Source organism: Manacus candei, unplaced genomic scaffold, assembly GCF_025592945.1.
Source record: "Manacus candei isolate 608988 ecotype Guabito, Panama unplaced genomic scaffold, ASM2559294v1 h1tg000007l, whole genome shotgun sequence".
Taxonomy (NCBI): domain Eukaryota; kingdom Metazoa; phylum Chordata; class Aves; order Passeriformes; family Pipridae; genus Manacus; species Manacus candei.
The window spans coordinates 6,952,276-6,976,250 of NW_026138055.1; the positions used below are offsets into that span (position 1 = coordinate 6,952,276).

At 53.0% G+C, this 23,975-nt stretch overlaps 2 protein-coding genes across 2 annotated transcripts; one reads left to right on the plus strand and one right to left on the minus strand.

The window, feature by feature from the left end:
* Positions 1–429: 429 nt before the first annotated feature.
* Positions 430–21,758, minus strand: TRAM2 (translocation associated membrane protein 2). Its single transcript, XM_051812755.1, has 11 exons — positions 21,559–21,758; positions 12,650–12,713; positions 10,377–10,486; positions 10,046–10,162; positions 8,438–8,496; positions 7,833–7,917; positions 7,647–7,717; positions 6,910–7,014; positions 6,635–6,793; positions 5,481–5,653; positions 430–4,862 (listed from the first exon to the last, which is right to left on the minus strand). The coding sequence occupies exons 1-11, from the start codon at positions 21,676–21,678 to the stop codon at positions 4,789–4,791; spliced, it is 1,137 nt and encodes a 378-aa protein (XP_051668715.1). The 5' UTR covers positions 21,679–21,758; the 3' UTR covers positions 430–4,788.
* Positions 21,677–22,610, plus strand: LOC127481648 (skin secretory protein xP2-like). Its single transcript, XM_051811163.1, has 2 exons — positions 21,677–22,263; positions 22,298–22,610. The coding sequence occupies exons 1-2, from the start codon at positions 21,677–21,679 to the stop codon at positions 22,608–22,610; spliced, it is 900 nt and encodes a 299-aa protein (XP_051667123.1).
* Positions 22,611–23,975: the final 1,365 nt, after the last annotated feature.

Genomic DNA, 23,975 nt, shown 5'->3' on the forward strand with positions numbered 1-23,975 from the left:
TGGGAAATGTGGGAAGATGAAGCCCAGCTGGAAGGGCATGGATTGACAGGACAAGGGGGAAAGGCTTTAAGCTGAGAGGGTAGATTTAGATTGGATATTAGGAGGAAGGAATTCTTCCCTGTAAGGGTGGTGAGGCCCTGGCACAGGTTGCCCAGAGAAGCTGTGGCTGCCCCATCCCTGGAATTGTCCCAGGTTGGATGGGGATCGGAGCAACCTGGGATAGTGGGAGGTGTCCCTGCCCATGACAGATGAGCTTTAAGGTCCCTTCCAACCAAACCATTCCATGATTCCACGAAGAGGAGAACACAAGACGCTGCAAAGGGAACAGATTAGCCTGGTATGACAGGAGAAAAGACCAGTCTAACCCATCACAGCTGCTTTGCCACATGTACAGCTTAGGAGTGATAAAGCATCACTGGACAGCAGCAGTGGAAGAATCTATGCCTTTTATTCATTTATTTCAGAAAAATACTTTTGCTGAGTTTATCACAAGTCATTTAACAACAAACAACAACAAACAAAATCCGTACAAAAACTGAAGTAACAGAAAGAATGAAACGAACAGGATAAAATTAACAGAGACTGTTAATTCCCCCCACCCACTCAAAAATCAGGAAATACGGAAGTAGAGAAATTTTCCTCGAGTTCCTTTGCTGAAGTTTGATCCATTGAGTTCAACATTTTTGAGGAGAAACTACATGCCTCTGCCTGGCTTTTCCAACAGCCATTCTTCCCAGCAAAACTCCACACACAGCCCAGAGCCAAAGGAACATATTTCACTTGGGTATAAAACCTACCAAGCCAACCTTTTGGGCTGTAAATCAAACCCCATCATTTCTATCCACTGTTTACACAATTTGGGGTCCATCTACCAAAGGCAAGAGCCTGAGGCTGCTGTGAACCTGCAGGCACTGCAGCAAAGGCAGGGTAGCTCCAAGCTTCCAGAGTCACTTGGAGGCAAGGAAGAGACATCTTAGAGTAGCCACTCTTCCCTCCAACAAGGAAGCCTACCATACATTTTAAAACAGTGGGTTGAAGGTAAGGGGACCTACAGGGGGACTGGAACTTGTCTACTACTAGCCCAAACAGGATGAGTAAGAAAGAATCCTAAACAACAACAACAACAAGACAAAACGCGACTGTAATGCCCCATAAGTGTCACTCAAAAATTGTACGTGAAATGCTACATCTGTTCTTCCTCCACCCCTTCCTCTTCCCAAGCCCGTTCTCTGACTACCTAAAGACAGAAAGAGAGAACTATTGCTGGTATTTTACAGCTCTTCTAGGTTAGGACAGGAGAACACTATGGTTCACCCCAGAATTCACAGGCTACTCAATTCCTGATCTCCTTAGGATGGATAATGGACACAGACTACAAAAGCAGCCTCAAGCCCATGGGAAGGGTGCAAGCAATAGTGTCACACTGGAAGTAAAGACCTGCAGTTTTGGATAGTCTCCATCACCTTCTGCACTGTGGTGGACAAGAGCTCCTGTGTGGGGTTGGATCTTGGTGTTGGATTAAAAGCTGGATTTTTATTAACCTGGAGGTGTTTTCCAACCTCACCCAACAATTCTATGGTGTTTTCTGCAGATGACACAGGGCTTGACAAGATGGGGCATGAGAAGAGCATCCACTCAAGGGAAGTGAGCTCGTGGCATTTAATACACAGAGCTGTCAAGGACAGACTGACCAATAAGGGCTTGTAAGGAAAACACTCCATTTGGGAAAGAAAAAAGCTCTTTGGGCTGAAAAGAAGGCTCGATCTGCTGAGAAATGACACGGACATAGAAGCAGTTACTGTGGGCTTGCAGCTGAGGGATTGTGCTTGGACTAGAACACAGAGACAGGAGCAGCCCCTCTGATGGAGAGGGGATTGCAAATCTCCAGGATGACAGTGGATATTGCCTCACAACAAAGGCTCATCCTAAAAAAAAAAACAACCTGCCAGGTTTGAGTCTAACAGAAGGATGGGGATTTCTGAGCACTAAATATAGGGGAGGGCAAAAAAAAGCCCCATTGCCTATAGGTTTAAAAAAACAAATGACAGAAAGAACACATGGAAATGCTTCCATAACAAACTATCCCTTTTCCTGGTAGCTCTATCAAAAAGAAAACAAAAAAACACATAAACGTAGCATATGCTGTACATACATATTAAAGAGGGAGGGTGTTCAGCTATTGCTAAAGTACAGAGAGGCTACAACATAAGGCACTTGGGATACAAAGCATCATCGGCTACTGTACGAAGAGATAGCGTTGTGCAAGTGGAAAAGCTGCCTGAAGCAAAGCAGGCAGGCAGGAGGAATCATTCAGCAGCCAGCTTTTTGGGGGGCTGTTAGGTGTCGCATGTTAACAGAGTCAACAGCTCAGCTGCTGTGAGGCACCGGCTCTGCGGAAAGGACCGGCCGAGGCTCCGGACAGATCCCGGCCAGCAGTCGCTCTTGGAGGGCACGTGGCAGTGGATGGCTGGGGAGGGGAAGAGGAAGGAAAAACCTCTCACACTAGACCTTTTCCACGTCCTCCCTAAACATAAAGCTCTTTTCCCCCCCTGGTCTCGCTGCCCCGTGGGTACTGCCATTGTCTCTGAGCCAAAATGCGTGTTATTGACCCAGCACGGGCTGTGAGGAGCAACTGCAAGATACCTCCAAGGGCTCTGCTCCAACCTCCTTCCTCAGCTCCCCCGAGAAAGAGGGAAACCCTCTCCTGCCAATATCTCTTGTTTGACACTCATAGGTCGTGAGGATGGAGGATCAACAGGAATTTGACCAATTGTCCTCGTATCCCTGAACATTTTCTCCCTCCAGTGCATCCCCAACAAGGAGAGGGGAAGGAAGGGACAAAAGGCATCCACAGAAACAGGGAAAAACCCCAACTCAACTCAAAGAGGGGCAGAAAATCAACTCTCACCCATTCCTCAAAACACAAGTGATGAAAAGAACACCTGCGCCAGCCTCAAGCTGAAATTGCACTGGGAGAGAGCCAGAGCTCAGCTGCCCGAAGGGCTGAGCAAGGGGCATGCCAAGGATCAATCCTGGACTGCCTATGGAAGAGCACCCCAGCTCCCCCCAGCCCTGTGCCCTCTCTCCTCGCCCAGCCAAGGGAACACACGAGTCACCTGTTCCTGCGGCGGCAAAGCAGAACTAAAGCTACGCCCGACTTCGCTGCACAAGAGGCACCAACAGCAAAGCCCAGCTTAGGGACTGCCCTGGAGGAGAGTGTGGGGTGAAGGGTGCCACTTCTGCTCACCTGCCAAACCCAGCCTGGTGTGTGGCACCCCAAAGAAGTTCAGTGAGATGGCACTGACCCACGAAACCCCACGCAGATGCTGCTCCTCAGCAGCAAGGGATCAAGCCGGTGGGATCTGGCTTTCCACAAAAGCTTCTGCCAGCACATGGAGGTGGCAGCGGGCAGGAGCAAGAGGGGAAAGTGGTCTGCAGCAACAGATGGCCTCTGAGGTAGATTTGAGACAACTCCATCTGCCAACAGCTACCGTCACAAGTCAGGCTTTTCCTAAAACACAAGCTGCTCCTTGCAGCCCTGGCTTCCTTCCCCTTCCCTCCCTGTCATCTCATTCACAGCTCAGAAAGGGATGAAGGGGCTAGTTTTTTGGAAGAAACCCTGGATTTGATAGCACCTTGGGTGGATACAAGCACTGTATCCTTTGGAAACAAAGAGTGAAGCTGGTGGCTACCGATGGCACGGCTGGACTGGTACGGTAGGGATGAGGAAGGCTGAGGTGACAGCATGAGGGGCACAGTCCCATTGATGCGAAAACCCTTTGCAGCAGCCAGTTTGTCATCTGGACATGGTCAGGAGCCACAAGAACACCAGGTCCACGGGGCACAGACAAGCTGGCAAAGGGCCTGGGCTGACAGGAGCTAGGCCAGTGCTCAGAGTGGGGCAGGACTCGAGATTTCACCTGGACCTGAGGATGGTGCTGCCCCATGACAAGGCACTGTGAGCTGCAGAGCTGCTCAGCTCTTGGGGCTGGGAGGTCCAGAAAAACCACAGGGCAGCCAAGAGAGACCCAGCTGTACCAGAAGAGCTGGGGCAAGCAGAGGCTGGGAGGTGGGCCTTCCATATGAAGAAGGAAATTCTCTCCTCTCTCTGCTGCCCAGCTCTCCAAAATTAGCTCAAAACCAGGGGTCAGAAAAGCCCCACATAACCAGGGGTCCATCATGAGACAAGACAGGGCTGAGGTTCCTCCCTCAGACCCTGCTCTCTCTTTGCAGCATCACCACCCTGCCGAGCACTGGCCCCATCTCACCTGAGAGTGCCCCAGGGCCTCAGGATCTCACAGCCCCAGCACACTCCCCCAGGAACCTGTTCCCATAACATGCATTTGGTGCCTTCAAGCTGTCGTGGCCCTGTCTCAGGGACTCAGGGAAGCACCATGAAGAGAGAGGGGAGGAACATGCTGTGGGAGAAAAAAGGATCGTTTGGAACCGTCTACGACACATTTGTAACCATTAACCAAAATAACCAAACACTAAAATAGAAAAGAAAAAAAAACCAAAATTGCACACTGATTTACCATCAAACAGAGGAAGGCAAAACCAAGAGGGCTGGAAAAGGTTCCTATGAGGGGAAAGGAGCAGGGGAAAGGGACCTTTTTGGTTTTATTGCAAATGGTTCAAGAGAGCAAGAGAGGAAGGGAGGAGAGCGAGAGACACCTTGGGAAGATGACTGGTTTCCAAGCCACTCAAGACGCCGCCCGTGAGGACCAGGAGGAGGGGCTGCTTAGTCTTGGTATCTCGCCCTCCTCCCCAGGAGACAACCCTTGGCTTCTACGGCGACTTCAGCTTCTTGGTTCGAGGTGAGGTGCCGTTCTCTGCTTTCACCACCCCGTTTTCATGGTAACCTGGGGACAGAAATGAAAGGCAATGAAGCTGGTGAAGGGTCTAGAGGTTTAAGTCCTATGAGGTGCGACTGAGGGAGTTTGGGTTGTTTAACCTGGAGAAAAGGAGACTCAGGGGTGACCTTATCCCCCTCTACAACTCCCTGACAGGATGGTGGAGCCAGGTGGGGGTCGGGCTTACTCCCAGGGAACAAGCGATAGGACAAGAGGACGTAGCCTTAAGCTGTGCCAAGGGAGGTTCAGGTTGGACATTTTTTCACAGAAGGGGTGATTAAGCATTGGAATGGGCTTCCCAGGGAGGTGATGGAGTCCCCATCCCTGGAGGTGTTCAAGAAACACATGGATGTGGCACTTAGTGCCATGGTGTAATTGACATGGTGGTGTTCATCCACAGGTTGGACTCGACAACCTCAGAGGTCTTTTCCAACCTAATTGATTCTGTGATCCTATGGAAAGAGGAAACTTTGTCCCTTGCACAAGCCAAACCATTAACCCTCTCAGGCCTGGCCCACAGACATGGGGAAAGCTCCCACTACGCCAGGACGCTGCTGGGGACCCCCTGAGGGGGTGCTGAGCCACAGGACTGATACCTCCCACGGTGCCACCCATCCCAGCACTCACCCGAGTCCCTCTTGAGCAGCTTGGTTTGCTGCTTGGTGCCGGTGGTGGCGGCAGCGACTCGCTTCCGACTGCTCTGCTCGTTCCAGTACTCCCTCCAGCGCCGCAGCTGGAAGTGGATGAAGCGCCACATCACCGAGGCCTGGAAGAGGCACACCAACAGCAGCACACTCATTCTGGCAGGGGCGGAGAAGAGGCAGGCTGAGAACAGAGCAGCGAGGCCACGCCCGACCCAGCCTTCCACCCACACCGGGGCTGGTGGCCCCCCGGGTGGCAGGTGCCATCCCTACAGCTGCCACCATCTCTCCTTCCTGCCATCCCCTGAGCAAAGAGCAGCCACTCCCCTTTCCCTCCACATCACAAAGCTCTCAGGTGCTCAGGGCATTGCTGATTGTTACAACTTCAGGGCAAGAATGGATCAACAGGATAATCTCGACCAGCACTGCCCAAGCCACACTCTGCACAGTCAAGGTATGACATTCCCAACTTCTCTGTACATCTAAAAGATGGATGTGGCTGGAAGGGAGCTAAGAAAGTCCCCCAGATCTTCATGTGTGCCAGCACTCCATGTCTTCAAAAAGCTTGGGAATGACCAGGCCTAGCAAATTCTGAACTGAACCCAAAGCTGCTCTATGGCCGAGAAAGGCTCCCAGTCTTGACAAACAGACTGCAAGGCATGAGGAGCCCATCCCATATGCTGCTTCCCATGTCAACAGAGAGCAAAACATGTCCAAGCAGAAGGGAAAATGCATTTTTCTTAACCACATCTGTGTTAATGCACTTAAAGGTGAAGCAGGGAAAGCCTGTAAGCCTTTCTCTAGGATAGACTCATGCTTTATAACTTCATTCAATGAACATCTTATTTGATGTTTTTTCTCCTCTGTAGCCTTTAAACCCCTTCTTGCTTCCTTCACACCCCTTCAGCTCATTAGGACCTTCCCTAAATGGAACCAAGATCAGATCCCCACTGACATTTGGATGGAGCTCTGAGCAGCTTGGTCCAGTGGAAGGTGTCCCTGCCTATAGCACAGGGTTGGAAGGAGAAGAGCTTTGAGGTCCTCTCCAACCCAAACCATTCTGTGATTCTGTGACTTCCAAACTCGGCAAAACCCACCTTGAGATAATACAGCCAAGGAAGACACAGCAGACATTCCTACCTGAAAAGGATATTGTTGAAGAGGAAGCTGAAAAAGTTCCCTCTCTCAGGATCCAGGGCCTGGCTCTCCACCCGTGGCAGCCCAAAGCCGATGACCAGGATGTACAAGGTGAGGGTGAAGAGCCTGGTGACGACGAACACGACAGCCCAGACATTAAACCTGTGGGAGGGACAAGCAGAGCTGTGGGCAGGAGCAGCTCCCAGCACTGAGATCAAGCCATGTGGCTCTCCCAGGCTCTGGAGGAGGTGGAAGCCCTGGGCAGCTCCCCTGCTTACAGCTTCTCATTGTTCTCATCCGTGAAGTAAACCAGCCGGGCCATGTGGAAGAAGAACTCAGCCAAGTACTGCAACAGCAAGAGGATCAGCCCCAAGCGGGTTAAACTAGGAGGGAAGAGGAAGAAGAAGTCATCACTGGTCAACCTTCATCCTTCAAATTCAGCTACAGCCTCTCCCCTGCCTTTCCTGAGCTGCAGCACTAGCCTAAAGCCAGGCCTTTCTGCAGCAGCAGGGGAAATCCCTGTCCCCAAACCATCAGCACAGCCCAAACCAGTAGGAATCCAACACAAACCCCTAACTGCTGGCAAGGCTGCTCTGCTTTTTGTCATAGAATGATCTGTGTTGGAAGGGACCTTAAAGATCATCCAGTCCCAACCCCCTGCCACGGGCAGCGACACCTTCCACTACCCCATGTTGCACAGAGCCCCATCCAACCCGGCCTTGAACAATTCCAGGAATGGGGCAGCCACAGCTGTGCCAGAGCCTCACCACCCTCACAGGAAAGAATTTCGTCCTAATATCTAACCTAAATCTCTCTTCTTTTAGTTTAAAAACATTCCCCCTTTTCCTATCACTACCCGCCTGTGCAAAAAGTCACTGTCCACTGAAACACTCCACTTTATTCCCTTTAAGCCTCCCACCCCAGGTGGGAATGACTCTCAGGTGACTCCCACTGCAAAAGGAGCTGCTCAGCCCCATCCCTGGAGCAGGATGTGGTGCAGAGGGAGGTGACTCACTTGAGCAGGTAGGCGCTGGCGATGTGCACCAGGTAGAGCGCGATGCAGCGCAGCTGGCGGGGGATCTCCTCCTGGCAGGGCAGAGAGCCATGTCAACCTCTCAACCCTCTTCACCTGCCCTCTCCCAAAGCTCCCTCTCCCAAAATCCAGCGTGTGGGATCCCCAGGTCGCCCACCTGGCTCTCACCTTGCGAACTTTTTGGAAGTAGAGCTCTGGCAGGGCGTGCAGCCAGTACGCCAGCTGGCACAGGTAGAAAAACTTCACCTGGAACCTGAAATGCAGGGATGATCCATGAGAGCCAACCCAGGGCATGGCAGGACCCCAAGGACCTGGGTGGCAGGGCAGCATTGGGCAATCCCTCCACTGCTTTGAAGCCACAGGATTTAGGAGGCATCATTTCCGGGCTGAAATTATCTGTTGAGCTGAGATAGCCACACCTGGAGTTTATCCAGATGCTCCTGCTGTGGTCTCCATGCCCTCAGCAAACCTCACTTTTGTAAAAACCCAAAAAGGGTTTGGGCAAAGAGAATTGCCCAAGGTGATGCAGAAAACAGCCAGGATGAGTAACCAGGCTCACAGGACCTTCCTCACGGGGGAAACCCTCCGGAACACCCTCCCCAGGCTCACAAACGAGATATCCACCATTCCTCATGACCTCACTGCAGCATCCCTGCAGCTGGGTGCATGCAAAGGGTGCTGTGCTGTCAGCACCCCTCTCCCAGCCACAGGGAAAACCGTGGAGAGGAAGGAAGTGGTCAGCCCCGGAACAAAATACCCTCGCAAGTGCTTACGGAAGATAAACATGCGGGTAGTTTTCCCACAGACTCCGGGGGTTTGATACGTATCCTTCCTGAGAAAGAGAAGAGATGCAAGGCTTCAGCAAAAGAAACAGGTTGTGACAGGGTGGGCTGATGTTACAGTGAAAAAAGGAACTGGGGATGACACCCAGCCTGCAGAAAAAAACGTGTCCCCTGCGAGAGCCAAGGCTGAGTTCACCAAAGCTCAGACACATTTTTGGGTCTCTAGCACCCCCATAAAATCTCTCCAGGCCCTGTGTTTGGGGGCTGAAGGCTCCTTGCTCGGTTGCACACATGTTCCCATGTTCAGGACAGGATGTTCTGGGGTTTGGGATGCTCTGGGGGCGTGGGGGTGAGATGCCTGTAACTGTGTGCAGGGGCTTCTCCCTCACTGGCCTGTCCAACCAAGTATCACTTAAGCAACCAGAAGTACTACTGACAAGAAAGGGAAACAGAAAACACCTACAGAACCAATTTATTATGCCAATTGGATAGTTTGATTTTCCACCTCTTAACTTATGCTTGCAGGGCAGGTTACAGGATGTGGCTCCCCTCTTGCTCCTGCCACGGGCACGCTGCACTGGGCTTTGTAAGGAGGTGTTGGCATGGGAAACTTGTCCTGCTGAGTCACCACCATCCATGCCCTGTCTGCCCTAAGCCCTTTTTTCAGCTGGGGGAGGCCAGGGGAAGTGCAAGTGCTGTGAAGGGTGACCTGCTTTGAGCACATGGGGTGTCTGGGGAGCACATAACGGCAGTGAGGAGGCTCCAGCCCCGCAGCTAGTGAGGGATGGGTCTGGCACTGGGAAAGGGGAGCCCAAAACCAGCAGCATCAACTGTGTTACCAGTGTTTCCCTCCTCAGAGCCCCATAGGGCAGAGGCAGTGCCAGCAGACCTCTGAAATGCTGGCCTTGAAAGGGGTACTCTAATTGGAGCTGGTAGGACCCCCCCAGGCAGTGGGGAGGGGACCTGTCCCCAAGGATCCATCCCCAGCTGGACCCCAATGGCTGCAGGCAGCAAAGCATCATCACTTCACACTTCCAAAATAGCCACAACACCTGTTCTTCCCTCTCCCTTCCTCCCCTCTGATTTCTTCTCCCAGCAGTTTTGGGTTGACACATTTGCAATGCACCCAAGGAACAGCGTGGCTTTCCTGTTCTCAGCGATCCCCTTACTGCCAGCTTGCCAGGAAAGGGACCACAAAGAGGGATCCCAAAAATCTGCCCATTAGCCCCACAACCCTGCAAAAGGCATCCAAAAACCTCAAAGCACTGAACGTAAATAAAGAGGAAAATAAGAATCTGAGAAAGATGATCTGGAGCAGCAGATGGAGATGATGAGACCAGGTAGGATTTCTGAAGACCAGCTCCAAAATATCTCACATCCCATTAGCTTATGCCTTGCACAGTGCAGGAGAAGGATCTCCCAAAACTGCCCTCACTCAGTGGCTGGAAAGATCCACCACACTTGAAAACTAAACTTGCTGAAATGTGCCCGTTTTGGCCCAGGGGCTGGCTGGGGACTCTGCTCCCAGTGGGATTTTGTGCTCCAGAAACCCCAAATTCCCCCTTGGCAACCCAAATCCCAGCCATTCCCGTGCCTTACCGTCACCACGACGTACAAGCACCAGATCACAGAGGTGAGGTGGAAGGCAACCAGCTGCCCTGACTCATTGAACTTGCTGTGTTTGACCTTGGAGAGATGCAGACGCCTGTTGATTTTCTGGGAAGGAGCAGAGAAAGAGAGAAAAAACCAAGAACACATGAGCCACCGGGTCATCAACCCTCTCTCCTCCTCCTGCTCCTCATCCCAAGCAGCCTCCAGAGGTGAAGGCTCACTCATAATCACCACCTTAACCCACAGAACAGCATTTAACTGCAGCAGGACCATGGGATTTGAGGTCTTCTGGTGGCTCAAGACATGGAATGGCACTCACGTCCAGGGCGTATTCCTGCACCACTGCATGCAGGATGATGGCAATGAAGATGTAGAAGAGGATGGTGACCAGATCCTTCAGCCCATAGTGATACTGGACCAGCTCCCCATCTGCAAAACACCAAACAGTGGATCAAATCCCCATGACCCAAATGATTTCCAGGTGAGGGTTTAAGGGTTAGTGGGGCAGGGGGGTTATTCCCAATATGGGGACACCGGAGAGAGGTCATTACTGTGCCAGTGGCTGGAAGAAAGGGCTCCATCCAGGGTTAGTTCACGGCAGAGGTGGGTGGTTTCTCCTCCAATAGTTACACACCTCAAGGGAGGTGACACTCAGGACACCTCAAGCTTCCCCTGCCAGAGATGAAGGGCTGGGGACAGCCCGGGTATGGAGGCAGGAACTTATCAGCCTGCAGGGATGAACACATGGAAGGCTGAAGCAGGTGATGGGATCAGGGATGCCCCACTGGGAACATGAGGGTTCAGGATGGTATTTCCACCCCCTCGGTTATGATCCAGCACCCAGTCTCTTCCACACATTCCTGAAAGCTGCTGGAGCAGGATTCAGCTGCTGAAATGCAGATGCCTTGTGCTATTAAGAGATCTGAGACAGCAGCAAGGGGATGGAGGATGACAAATAGGACCCACGAGAGGCCATGCTCCTCTGGAGCAACGGGAGACCCAACAGCACCCAAAATACCCCAGACAGCTGCATTTAGGTGGCTATTTGCAGCCCTGCAGCTTATGGGGAAGAAGCAGATTTAAGAAAGCTGCTGTCCTTGTGGTGCACTGCAGAAAGCATCTTGTCACCAGCCCTGTTTACCCTTGAGCAAAGCTTCAGTTCAGATTTTTAAGATTTGAACAGGATTTATGAAAACATCTGGCAAAGGATATGAAAACACCCTGTCTATAGAAGCCTGGGCTGAGTGCTGTGCAAGCCCAGAGGTAAACATGGTGCCTGTATCCCACAGCAAGGCAAAAGATTGAATTGCAAGTCCCAAGAAAATAATATCGTGCACATGTGCAACTGCTCTGCCTCGTCTCTCCTCTCTCAGAAGCTGCTCTAGCAGGAGCTGTGAGGGATGTGAAACAACCTTGGAAAAATTCAGATGAGCAATAACCCTTCCTCCAAACAAGCTACTGCATCAAGGTCTCTCTCCCCGAGGCCTCAGCCACCTCATGCTCTATACTGATACCCCATTACCTGGCTCTGGTGAGGTGTTTTTGTGCCCTCCCTGAGTTTTCTGGCATCAGGAAACAATAAATCCCTTATAAACCAGCAGGAAGTTGTCTGGACTGTGCCATAGGGGAGCACAGACCAATTTAATCTGGGAGCTGGATGACTTCTTCAGCCTCAACGTTCAAAGATTTTAAGGGCAGAGCTTTTATCTTCCGCATGTCTGCCTCACTGTAGTCCCACTAATCCCAACACCCTGCTCTTTCTTTGGATGATTACTCAAACACTCCCAATTAACTGCAGTTTTCTGCCACCAAGCCAGGCTCTGTGCCCCAGGCGTTTGGCTCATCCTGAGCTTTACCCAAACCTCCCCCTGCTGTCTCCACGCCAGTGCCCAGATCGCTGCCAGATCCAGAGGGGCTCTGGGCCAGGAAGGTAGCAACCAGCAGCCAAAATATGAACAGGGGCCGAGCCTCCAGCTGCCTCCTGGCTGGCAGCTGGGGCACATCCTCTGGTCTGTTTGGTTCAGAGCTGCACCACCTCGGAGCCTCCTCAAATTACTCCATGTGAACCAGGCCCATAACCTGCCTTGTGCTGTGCACCACGTGCACCTCCACACATTCACCTTGTTCCATCCCTCCAAAAATCAGCAAGGTAGGAACTATTGTGCAGCCCCTGCTGCTTAGCAAAGAGGTAAATCCCTCCCGCTCCTCAGCAGGACATGGAGCTACTCCAGGCATGCAATCAGGCAGTTTGATCCTGCCTGACCGGGCTTGGAGTAGAATCCTCACCCTGCAGGGAGCACAGAGCAGCCTGGCCATGGCAGAAACACAGAGGAAGCCCCAAAACCCCCTGGAAAGCATTTCTTCCCAACCCTGGCAGCATGAGGGCTGGCAGACATGATCAGAGTGCTCTGAGCTGCTCAAACTTTGCTTCTTCCCAAAATATCTTATTTTTGACATCTCCTTTACCACCAGACAAGAGCCTGGGCAGTGTGATCAGTACAGGGTGAGCCCGGGCCAGCTGGCAAAGAGGATTTGGGACAGACCACGACTCAATCCTCCCCTTGGGGTGTCTGGAGCAGAGGCATCTCTTACCTGCTGTAGGCACACTAACATTGTACTGAGGTAAGATGAACAGGAAGGCAGTCTTGGCTGTGACCTGTTAAAGACACACAGAGGGGGAAAAAAGCAAATCAGTTGTTGATTCCATTCCTCTGCCACCATTTACTCTCTTTTCCTACCACAAAGGGAAAGGTAAATTGTCCAGGGAGGTGTACAGGCACCTGCTTCACTTGCAGAAACATCTTTAAGCAAGGAGATTGCAATAGAAGTGGTTTGACAACAGAAACTTGGGATTTGGGAAGGAGAAAGAGAGGTATAAAGGAGGTAGAAACCTGGAAAAACAACACAGCTGGAAAAGCCATGAGCCAACCTGACAGGGAGCATCCCTCCAGGAGCATGGACCATCCTCACATGTGACCTGCTGCTCAAGGGACACTGGGAACTGACCCAACTGGCTATTTGCATTAATTAAAACTAGCCCTCATTCCCATCCACTTGGGCAGCCACACTGGGAATCCAGCCTGAGTAGGGATGGCAGCACCCACACATGAAAAACTCAGAGGCTGCAAAACCTTATGGACTGGCTACACATGGATTTAGCTCCACATACTTGTGGAGACTCCTCCACTTGGTGAGGCTGGACCCCTCTAGGGTCCATGCAGGCATCTATGAAGGTCCAACAGGGCAGGGGAAAAGCAGCTTTGACAGACATGCTGAACCTCATGCTAGTTACCCACAAGATTCCAGATGCATGTACAAAAAAGGAATAAAAAAGCCTGGGATGACACATCAGGGCCCCTGCAAACCAGGGCTGTCCTGCTCACTCTTCATTTATTGAATCACAGAACAGAATCATGGAATAACCTGAGTTGCAAGGGATCCACAAGGATCACTGAGGTCCAACTCCTGGCCTTGCACAGGACACCCCCAGAATCCCACCAGGTCCCTGAGAGTGTTGTCCAAAAGGTCCTTGAGTTCTGGCAGCCTTGGGGCCATGACCATTGCCCTGGGGAGCCTGTTCAGTGTCCAACCACCCTCTGGGGGAAGAACTTTTTCCTCATATCCAGCCTAAACCTCTCCAGAAACAGCTTCATGCTGTTCTCTCTGGTCCTGTCCAAATTGCTTTTAATTCAAGGGAATGATCCTTCCCAGCAATGAAGTAGGAGGGTTTGTGGGAAGGGGGCACACCATTCCACCCCAGTGCATCCACAGGATGCCCCAAAGCTGCACCCCTGAGATCAACACACCCTCGAGCCCAGTGCACAGACATCTGACAGCAAACGTGTCTTCATCCCATCCAACCCCACAGTGGCAGCAGGTCATCAAATTTTTACCTTTCCAAGGGCTCCCAGCCAACCCTCCAACGCTTTGCAAGCACCCACCTTCATACACAGGCAGCCCCAAAAAATCCCATGTCCGTCCAACACTGATGGAGATGAGCTGCATTTCACACAGACCTAGCTACCACTGTTCCAGAGCTGCAGGCTATTAAAATCCCAGCTGGAAATTGCTCCACAGTTTGTGGGGGGGACACAGGGGCTTTTCCAAGTATTCCCATTCTGCCCCCATGAGCATTGAGCAACCAGCCAGTGGCTCTGCTCTGCTGGCACAGGCGAGGGACAGAAAACTACACAGCATCTTTTCAGGATGTCTGGGGATTTAATTTTTTTTTCCCACTTAAAAAAAAGGAAATCCCACATGTTGTGCTCTTTCTGTGGAGGAGTAGATGCAAGAAAGGCTCTGCTGCAGGATATGGAGACCACGGGCAGAGTTTGGGGTGGGGATGGAAAAAGCGCATCGCCCGGCCTTCAGCTGGCTTAAGGAGATACTGCTGGCTCTTACAGACCTTGCTGGCCAGGAAAGCCAAGTTGCTTCATTCCAGAGCGGTACAGCACATCCAGGACCTGGACTTCACATCCAAACCCCACCACAAGCTGGCGCAGGGCATGATACAAACACAGAGAGCCGGCGGTGGCCGTGATGCTGCAGAGGTGGGTGGACGTGTCATGGAAGTGCTGACGGCAGCAGGCACTGAAGGATTTACAGCTACCCAAGTACCTGGCTGACATCCAGAGCTATAAACAGCTGGAAAGAAGACATCATCTCCAGATGAAGCCTCCTAACCTGCTGAAGGGGTCATAGGCCAGACTTGTGAGTCCAAGAAAATGACTCTGGAGTATCTCCAAGGTGGGAAGAAAAGCCGGCACAGCGCTCAGCCCCAACACAGTTTGCAAGGACTCTCCTAATCTTCTTTTCTAGAGGGCCTGGTGATGGTTTCATCCATCCAGTCCAGCATCAAGCAACGCTTTGTCCCATCTCCACACCCTCCTTTGCTTCCTATAGGCTGGAAGACCACCAGCAGCTTCAGCCGTCACCTTTGCACCCCCTCACCTTTCATTACAGAGGGGTAGGGAGTCGTTTTCTAAAGTCTAAGTAAAATATTTTACTGCAAAAGATAAATGTAACTTATTGGACACAGGCAGGCTCCTGACAGACCGATTTCCAAGGACAAACTGCTTGTCTGCTCCATTTGACAGATGAGGGAGCCCAGGCAAACCTGCAGCCACTCACTGAAGTGCTACAGTGGCCAAATATGAACTCCAGGCATCCAACCTTCCCATCTTACAGAGTTTACATGGAGGGAAGGTCTCCTCTAAGGCACCAAAGGCATTTCCTTCTCCTGCAACCAGCTGGGAAGTGTTCACACAGACTATGAAACACACACCTGGCCAGGGAGCCTGCCCCTCCAGGCACCACCACAAGGACATCTTGGTTCAGACAGTCATTGCTTCTAGCAGCAGATGGAGCATGAAACACATGAGATGAACCACCCTGAGCAGGACACTGCTACATTCCTCCATCTGGAAGGTGAGGGACATGCTGCACATCCATGGGGGGACCTGCATCTTGTTGATGTTTCTCATGACATGCCCCTTGCCAGCGGGCACAGAGGGACAGGGGACTTGAACGAGGTCATGGCTGAGCTCCAGCAAGTGAACATCAAGCTTCAAATTCCCACATAACTCCCTCAGTATCCCGTCCACTATATCAACTGGGAGCACCCATGGTGCACCCATTGCTACACAGCCCTGAGTAGTGTATAGTGCCAGACACACCACGGAGCAGCTTAAGCCTCCTGGAAAACAGGGAATGCCAGAACTGTGACCTCCAGCAATGGCACCTCCAGCTCCCCTGCAAGGCAGAAACCAGGTCTCCTTGGCTTAGGGAGGAGCAACGAGCACCAGGGATGGCAAAGCTTTAGGGATTGCACTGAGCATTTCACAGGCAGCCAGAGAAAGCAGAAGTTTGGAACAGGAAGAGCAACATGAGGATTATTCAGAGGCACAAGACGTTTGCTGCCTGTTTGTTCTGAAACAAGATGCTGGTGTGGGAAAGGAAGTGCCAGGCATGCTCCTGCCCTTCAGGGCAGGACAAGAGCCAGAGCTGCCACCAAACTGCTGCTGGCAGAAGTGGAATTCATAGAATCATAGAATAATTTAGGTTGGAAAAGCCCTCTAAGATCAGTCCAACCATGAACTCAGCACTGCCAAGCCCACCGCTAACCCATGTCCACAAGTGTCATGTCTACATGTTTTCTGAACACTTCAGAGATGGTGATTCCACCACTGTCCTGGGCAGCCTGTTCCAATTCCTGAGCACCCTTTCAGTGAAGACATTTTTCCCAATATCCAACTGGCTATTAAAATCCTTAAACCTTCCCCTGCACAATTTTTATAGGGTGAGAGAGGGGTTTGTCTCCATGGGATGCACAGAGCAGGGACCATGTAGGAAAGGCTGTACCTTCCTCATCCACTCCTCATCTGCTCCTTGCCCAGCATTAAGGGCATCTCTATGCAGAAGGAGATGCTCCTCATCCTGCCTTGCATGAGGGATGTGGTAACTGGGGATACAGGTTAGTGTTGGGCTTGGTAGAGCTGAGTTGAACACGATGAACTCAGAGGTCTTTTCCTACCTTAATAGTTCTATGATTCTATGTGCCTGAACCAGGTAAATTTGGGAAGCAGTTGTCCTGGGAGCTCTCTACAGTCATGCAGAGGGAACAGCATCCTCAGCAGTGAGTGGGTTTCTGGTGGTTAAAGCCACTAATGTGAGAACCAAAGGGCAGACGGATGGTGAAGACACAAAACTCCACGTGTCCATCAAGACCAGAGTTTCCTGTGATGCTCAGGACAGCGATGAGGCTGCTTCTCATGGCTAAAAATCAAACCAGCACATCCACCTCACAGCCCTTGATGGCAGAGCAATGGATAAAGCCAAACAACCCCAGCACTATCATACTATGCATCTTTATTTACTATGCATCTACTATCTACCACTAGGCATTACTCCTGATAATGTGGTGACTGGAAAAATCCAAAAACCCACCATCCTGGAAATTGCTGTTTAATACAGAGCAGCAAAGTTCTCCCTACTCTTTTTTAGAATCACAGAACAGCTTGGTTTGGAAGGGACCTTAAAGATTGTCTTGTTCCAACACCTTCCACTAGACCAGGTTGCTCCAAGCCCCATCCAGCAATTTAAAAAATGCTGTTTTTTCCCTGCCACAAAAGGCTCCAAGAGTCCAAACCCAAATCCCAATTACACTTGTGCAGATAAGCAAGTGGCTTTTAATAAAGGGATTTAAGCACATGCATCCAGGCAGTTTAGCACCTCTCCCAAAATCTACCTGCTGCAACTAAACACCAATATGTTCAGGAACAAGGGATAATTTTTGAGCATCTTTCACAGAGAGGTACCAGGCACTCTATGAACTCGGGGAACAGCTTGCCCAGAGGGGTCGTGGACACTCCATCCCTGGAAGTGTTCAAGGCCAGGTTGGACAGGGTTTGGAGCAACCTGAGATAGTGGAAGGTGTTCCTGCCCATGGCAGGGGATGGAATGAGATGATCTTTAAGGTCCCTTCCAACCCAAACCATTCTGGGATTCTATAAAACCTGTTTCCCTTCTCAAAAGCCTCATCCCAGTGGGATTTGCAGTCCCTGTCTCTACCCCAGCCAGGAGCCCCCAGGCACTCTGCCTGCCCCACGGTCCTCCTTGAATTAAAATCACTTTGCAGGAAGGAAGCAGCTCCAAGCCTCTGGTGGGGGAGGCTGGGGGAGTCTCTGCAGTCAGAGCTGGGAAAATATTTCCAGGGCTTGAAAAACAGCTCAAACTAATTACAGATAAAACGCTGTCCGAAGGCTTCTCTCACAATGTGGGGGTATTTTTCCCCCAACCAGTCAGAGTTTGAAAGACAAACTTGCTGACCCACGGTATGGATTGACACAGGCCCTATATGTAAACTAAAGCCCAAACTTTGGACCAAAGCCTTTAAAAGTAAACATCTGGCTGTGACAAAAAACCCTTTTCGAGGGCGGCGCAGCCCCTCTGCTCCCACAGAAACGCTCATCCCTCAGCACAGCATGATTTTCACTGCCTCACAGTCCCTCCTGTTTATTCCCTTTTTAAAACTAAACCTAAACTCTGCTTCTTTTCCCCCCTTTTTCCCCTTCTTCCCCATCTATCCAGCCCTTAACGCCGCCAGCATGGCCTCAGCTCCCACATCTGGAAACGACCAGGGGAGGCAGAAACATGTTTTGTTTTCCCGCATTAACAACAAGAAGGCCTTAATTTTTTAGAGTACTACGGAGGGGACCGGGAAGGGGGAAGTATATTTAGCAGGAAGCCTGGAAATAGCAGCTCATTCGTCAGCCGCCTTCGTTTGACAGTGTCACAACCCAGAGTTTGGGAGCCCGTGACTCACACTCTGCCCACAGGGGAAAGCCCAGCAAGGCCACGGCAACTCTCATAAAACAATGGGTTTTTAACTCTATTATCGCTTTCTTATCATCACCCCATGCGTAAAACTGAGCTTTAGTTTCCCCATTTTAGAGATTGCGGCAGCAGTCCCCATCTAACACAGGAACTTGCCCAAAATCAGTGAGGTCTTCCCCAAACTCAACCCACTGATTGACCCACCCCAGACAGGACACAGGTCACCAGCCAGCTGCAGGTTAAACCCAGCCTGGCCTTGGCTTCATTTTTCTGCAAAGCAGGGTGGAAAAATACATGCAAAGCCATTTCTGCAGGAGGATGGGAAGCACCTGTTTCGTGTTTCTATCACTTAAAATAGTTTTTCACCAAAAAAAAAAAAAAGAGGAGGCTTTTCTTTCCGTGCTCCAGCAGCCACACACGTGGCAAAATCCCTCCCTGGCACCACACAGACACACACCAGGTGTGTTTCACACCCTGAAGGCTTAAGGCAGGCTGGGAATGAAAAACACTGCATAGTGCCAAGCTCTGGACAGCTCTTTTTAGGGAAACCCCCTCCAAGCCCGGGATTTCCCTCTCTGAGCAATGCTATGATCATCTAAAACACTGGAATAATCAAATCCAACGCACCCGTAACACCAGTGAGCAGCCTCATGCCACACTTTGTGCCCCCAAATCCCATCATGTACCTGCTCCCTGCTGTGGAGGAATTCCCAGGTTGGTGAATCTGTTTGGAGGGGAAAGGTTGGGCACCTAAAAGGATACTCAGGGTGCACCTTGCTTGGGGAAAGGGAGACACCCAGCAGCCCTCCAGCATCATCCTGAGCAGGGTGCTGGAGCAAGGAAGCACTCAACTCCTGGGGGATGCCTGGGAAAAGGTTAAAAATCTTATTTGTGTCTTCCCAAAGAAACCTCCCCTGCAGGAAACGGCCTATTGTGAGCAGGATTCGGCCGCTTCCGCTGAGCCTGAGCCTGGCTGTGGCCACCAGCATCAGGAAGGTGGAAGCCCAGCTGTGGGGTGGGAAGCAGGGATGAAAGGAGAAGAAGGGACAGTGACGTGTCCTCCTCATCATGGCAAAGGAGGAGATGAAAAGGTGTCAAAAGGCAGAAATATCCGAGCTGCCACCAAAAATCACCACAGAGGGGTGGCACAAATGGGCATGGATGGTTTGGAGGGCTAGGGAAGAGCAGAGCCTGATTTCTCCTCCAGAGGAAAAGAAAGCAGAAGAAATAACCATAAAAATAAAATAAAATAAAATAAAATAAAATAAAATAAAATAAAATAAAATAAAATACCCACAAGGATCAAGAGCTGTCTCAAACCCCGTGCTCAGGTCCATGGTGTGATTCTTGGGGTATGCTGTACAGGGCCAGGAGTTGGATACAATGATCCTGATGGGTCCCTTCCAACTCAGCATATTCCATGGTTCTGTGATTCTGTGATGATGCCAGGAGGGGATGCAGCCAGGCAGTGCACAGGGAGCACTGGAACCCACCCCAGTACGGCGAGCACCGTCTCCCTGAGGTCTGCGGGGAGAGCAGCAAACTGCTGCCTTCAGCATCCCAGGGAGATTTAATTAAAAGACACTAAAAAATCAGGAACACCACAAACTCCTCCCTGCTGGCACCTCCACAGGGGGGTTCATCACATTTCAAACCATCCTCAGAGCATCACATCAAGCCAAAATCACTCCCAAGCCCAGCTACCACCTCTCCAGGACGGGGTTCCTGACATGCAACCATAGGCACCAGCATCCCGAAAAAACCACCTGCAGGGAGAAACCCTGAGATAGAAACGAGACCTCAACGACTTTTTTCTTTTTCAAGTACCACAATGAAACTTGCAGCCCAACTTTGCATCATTTGCATGTGGCTTTGGAATGCAGCTGGCCCTCTTGGGTTAGTTTTGAAACCCTTAAATAAAAAAATATATATATATATATATGCACAAGTACATCGAAAGGGGGTTTGAGTGCTGGAAGCCACTCGCTCATTCAAAGCATTCGCAGCAAAAAAAAAAAAAAAAAAGGGGTGGGGGGAGGAAGGGGGGAAGAGAAAAGCAAGGGGGGCTCCAGCGGGAGGGAATTAAGGAAATGGATTTCCTCCTCCTGCGATTTGCTGCAAGAAGGAGCCTTTCCTCCTCCGCCAGGCCCCCCGGCCACCCCTTTCCCATCCGGATTTGCTTTGAAACGTGGCACTGCGCTGGAGGGGAGGGTTCAGCGGGGGAAGAGGGGGGGTCCGGCCCGGCTGTGCCGCTGACCACGGGCTCGCAGCCTCGGCCGTGGGTGCCCGGAGCCAAGAGAAGCCACACGGCCTCCCGTCTCCTCCCCGAGAAGAGGGAAGGGAAAAAAGCAAGCTGGGAGGGAAGGAGCCGGAGCAGGGGGAGAGCGGCATTCCGGGCATGGCGCTGGCGGGACAGCGGCATTCCCGGGGGGGGCTCCGGGTGAAGGTATCCCATGGAGGAGCGGGGATGCCTTCTCATGGCCCAAGGTGGGATGGCCAGGATGGGGAAAGGCCAGGGAACCGCTGGTGTCCTGCCCGAGGCCCAGGAGCCCCCGGTGCTTGTCCCACGGCGCTGGCTGCGGAGAAAATACCTGGAAAATGGCTAATGTTAAAGAAGAAGAAAAAATGGGGGAAAAAAAGGCAAAAAAAAAAAATTCTTCCCATTTCCAAGAGCTGGGAATATCGGCCAGGGCTTGGTTTCTCTCTGTGTGAGGCTGATGCGCTCCACTTCAGTGCTTGGGACATCCCTGCAGCAGCGGTGGGTTTGGAAAAGGGGGTTTGACATTCCCTGTGCTGCCCCTTCCCAAACCAGGGACCCCGGGCAGGGCTGGAGCAGGGGAAGAAGGATGTGCCACTCCAGAAGTCGGCACCGGGCTGGGTCCCCAAAGGAATTTGTGGGACACACACCTCTCTGGTGGTGGGTGAGATACAGGGAATGAATGAGGCGGCGCTGTGCCCCCCCAGACGGAGGGGTCCCGCACCGCAGAGCCCCCTCCCCAAGCGGGATGGCGGCTCCTGGCCGGGGTGCGGACCCCCCCGAGCCCAGACAGCCCCGGGGGGGGACACCCCGTGCAGAACGAGGTGGGTCAGCTGGTCCACAGGGTGGGGACACACACACAGCCGGCCCCGGCGGGGAAGGGGGATGCGGATGGAGGGGGGGCTCTCACCTCGAACATGAGGGCGATGAGGACGCTGAGCACCAGGCAGAAGCCGATGTCGGCGTGGTTGTGGATGAGGAACTCCTGGCTGAAGAGCGGGTGGCTCTTGGCCCGCCGGCGGAAGGCCATGGCCGGGGCCGAGCCGAGCCGAGCCCAAACTTCCCCGGGCCCCGCGGAACTTCGCGGAGCTCCGCGACGGCCCCGCGCAGGCGCCGCCGCTGAGCCCTCCCCGCGCCCGCCCGGCCCCGCACGGCCCCGGCCCCGACCCCGCCCCGGCACGGCACCGACCCGGCACGGCACCGACCCGGCACAGCACCGGCACAGCCCCGGGTACGGCACCGACCCGGCACAGCCCCGGGCACGGCACGGACCCGGCACAGCCCCGGGCACGGCCCAGGACCCGGCACAGCCCCGGGCACGGCACGGACCCGGCACAGCACCGGGCACGGCACGGACCCGGCACAGCCCCGGGCACGGCCCAGGACCCGGCACAGCCCCGGGCACGGCACGGCCCCGGCACAGCCCCGGGCACGGCCCCGGCACAGCCCTGGGCACGGCCTCGGCACAGCCCCGGGTACGGCCTCGGCACAGCCCCGGGTACAGCACGGACCCGGCACAGCACCGGGCACGGCCCCGGACCCGCCCCGGCACGGCACGGACCCGGCACAGCACCGGGCACGGCACCGACCTCGCCCTGGCACGGCCCCGACCCGGGTACGGACCTGGACCAGGCACGGATGCGGCACAGACCGGGACCCGGCACCGACCCCGCCCCGGACCCGCAGCCGGGTACGGACCCGGTACAGCCCCGGGCACAGCACTGGCATAGCATCGGCACCGGCACAGCCCCGGACTCGGACCAGGGCACGGACCCGGACACGGAGCCAGACACGGACACGGACCCAGCCCCGGCACTGGCACCGGAACCGGGCAAGGACCCGGACCCCGCCCTGGACCCAGCCGCAATCCCGGATCCAGACACGGGCACGGACCCGGCACCGCACCTGGGCATGGATCCGAATGCGGACCCAGCCCCTGCCCCGGTTCGGCACAGCCCTTGACCCGGACCTGAACACGGGCATAGACTCGGGCCCGGAACCGGCACGGGAGCGAGAGCCTGGACCCGGACCCGAATCCAGACTCAACACTGGCACTGGCACAGCACCGGTACAGGCCCTAGCCCCGGTCCCCGGCTGCCCTATGCACGCCCTGGCTCTCAACAGGGGACAGAAGCACCCACTGGCCTCAGCACCCACCTCCCATCCTCACACAGACTCATCTGCACCCACCTACCTGGCACATCTGGACACCCACCCACACCAGAAATCACCTATTGTGCATGTCTGGATGTGCACCCACGCCTGAACCCACCTGTTGTGCATGTCTGGATGTGCACCCACACCTGAACCCTACTGTTTATGTCCAGACACCCTCCCACAGCTGCACCCACCTACTGTGCACATCTGGGCCCCCACCCACACCCCCGTCTCTGTGCACGCCCAGCCACCAACCTGTGTCCCAGCACCCAACTCCCCCATTTACCCACCAGCTCTGCACCCCACAGCCTCAGCACTGAACCCCAAATCTCCCTCCCTATTAACCAAGGAGAGGCCTGAGGTGTGGGGTGCCTTCCCTACCCCATGCCCTTCACAAACCCACACCCTGGCTGGGGCTGGGGTGTAGCAGCACAGATGGAGACAATCCAGATGGGTCTCCAGGGCAGAGCAGTGGAATATTCGCTGCTATTTATTGAAGCCAATCTCTAAAATACCCCCCAGCTCCTCATGGAGCTTAGGGGAGCAGGCAGGGCCCTTCAGTGGCTTTGCTTAGGAAAATTAAGGCACAAACAGGGCTTTGATTTTAAGGATCTCCCTTCAAGCAAAAGAATCGCTGTATCCTTTTGCTTCCAGGATCTTGTTCAGCTCCTCCAACACCCCTGGGTCCCCATGGATCCCTCACAGATCCTCCCCGTGGCCATTGAGGATGGATTCACAGGAGGGAGAAAACTCTCCTGCAGCACACTGGGGGGAACTGAGCCGTCTCAAACCTGGTGTTGAGACCACAAAGCATTTTCCTCCAGCCAAATCCAGCCCAGGAAGCACAGTCCCTGGCTCCTCATTAGGCACTCAGTACTATTAGGCAAGTCCTGATTAGCTGGGTTTACCCTCCACTCCCCCCCTCTGTGGTATTGTTTAGCCTTGGAGCCACGGGCACAAAGCTGCAGCCTGGGCCCTGTTCCTTTACAGGAACACTAAAGGCACCAAAAAGGGGTTTGCAGCAAACCAAATTTAATTAAGGAGGGGAAAAATATCCAAAGTTTCAGCTTGGAAAAAAAACAAATAACAACAACCCCCAGGGCAAAGAATTCTATTGTCAGTAATGTCCAAGTATTGTGTTTCAATGTTGTTGGAAGTGAAAAGATGGTT

Coding starts and splice junctions, on each gene's coding strand:
- LOC127481648 (XM_051811163.1), top strand. CDS start 21,677: ATGGCCGGGGCCGAGCCGAGCCGAGCCCAAACTTCCCCGGGCCCCGCG. Junction 22,264..22,297: donor CTGGCACGGCCCCGACCCGG/GTACGGACCTGG, acceptor GATGCGGCACAG/ACCGGGACCCGGCACCGACC.
- TRAM2 (XM_051812755.1), bottom strand. CDS start 21,678: ATGGCCTTCCGCCGGCGGGCCAAGAGCCACCCGCTCTTCAGCCAGGAG. Junction 12,714..21,558: donor TCATCGCCCTCATGTTCGAG/GTGAGAGCCCCC, acceptor TGTCTTTAACAG/GTCACAGCCAAGACTGCCTT. Junction 8,497..10,045: donor GCTTGTACGTCGTGGTGACG/GTAAGGCACGGG, acceptor TCTCTTTCTCAG/GAAGGATACGTATCAAACCC.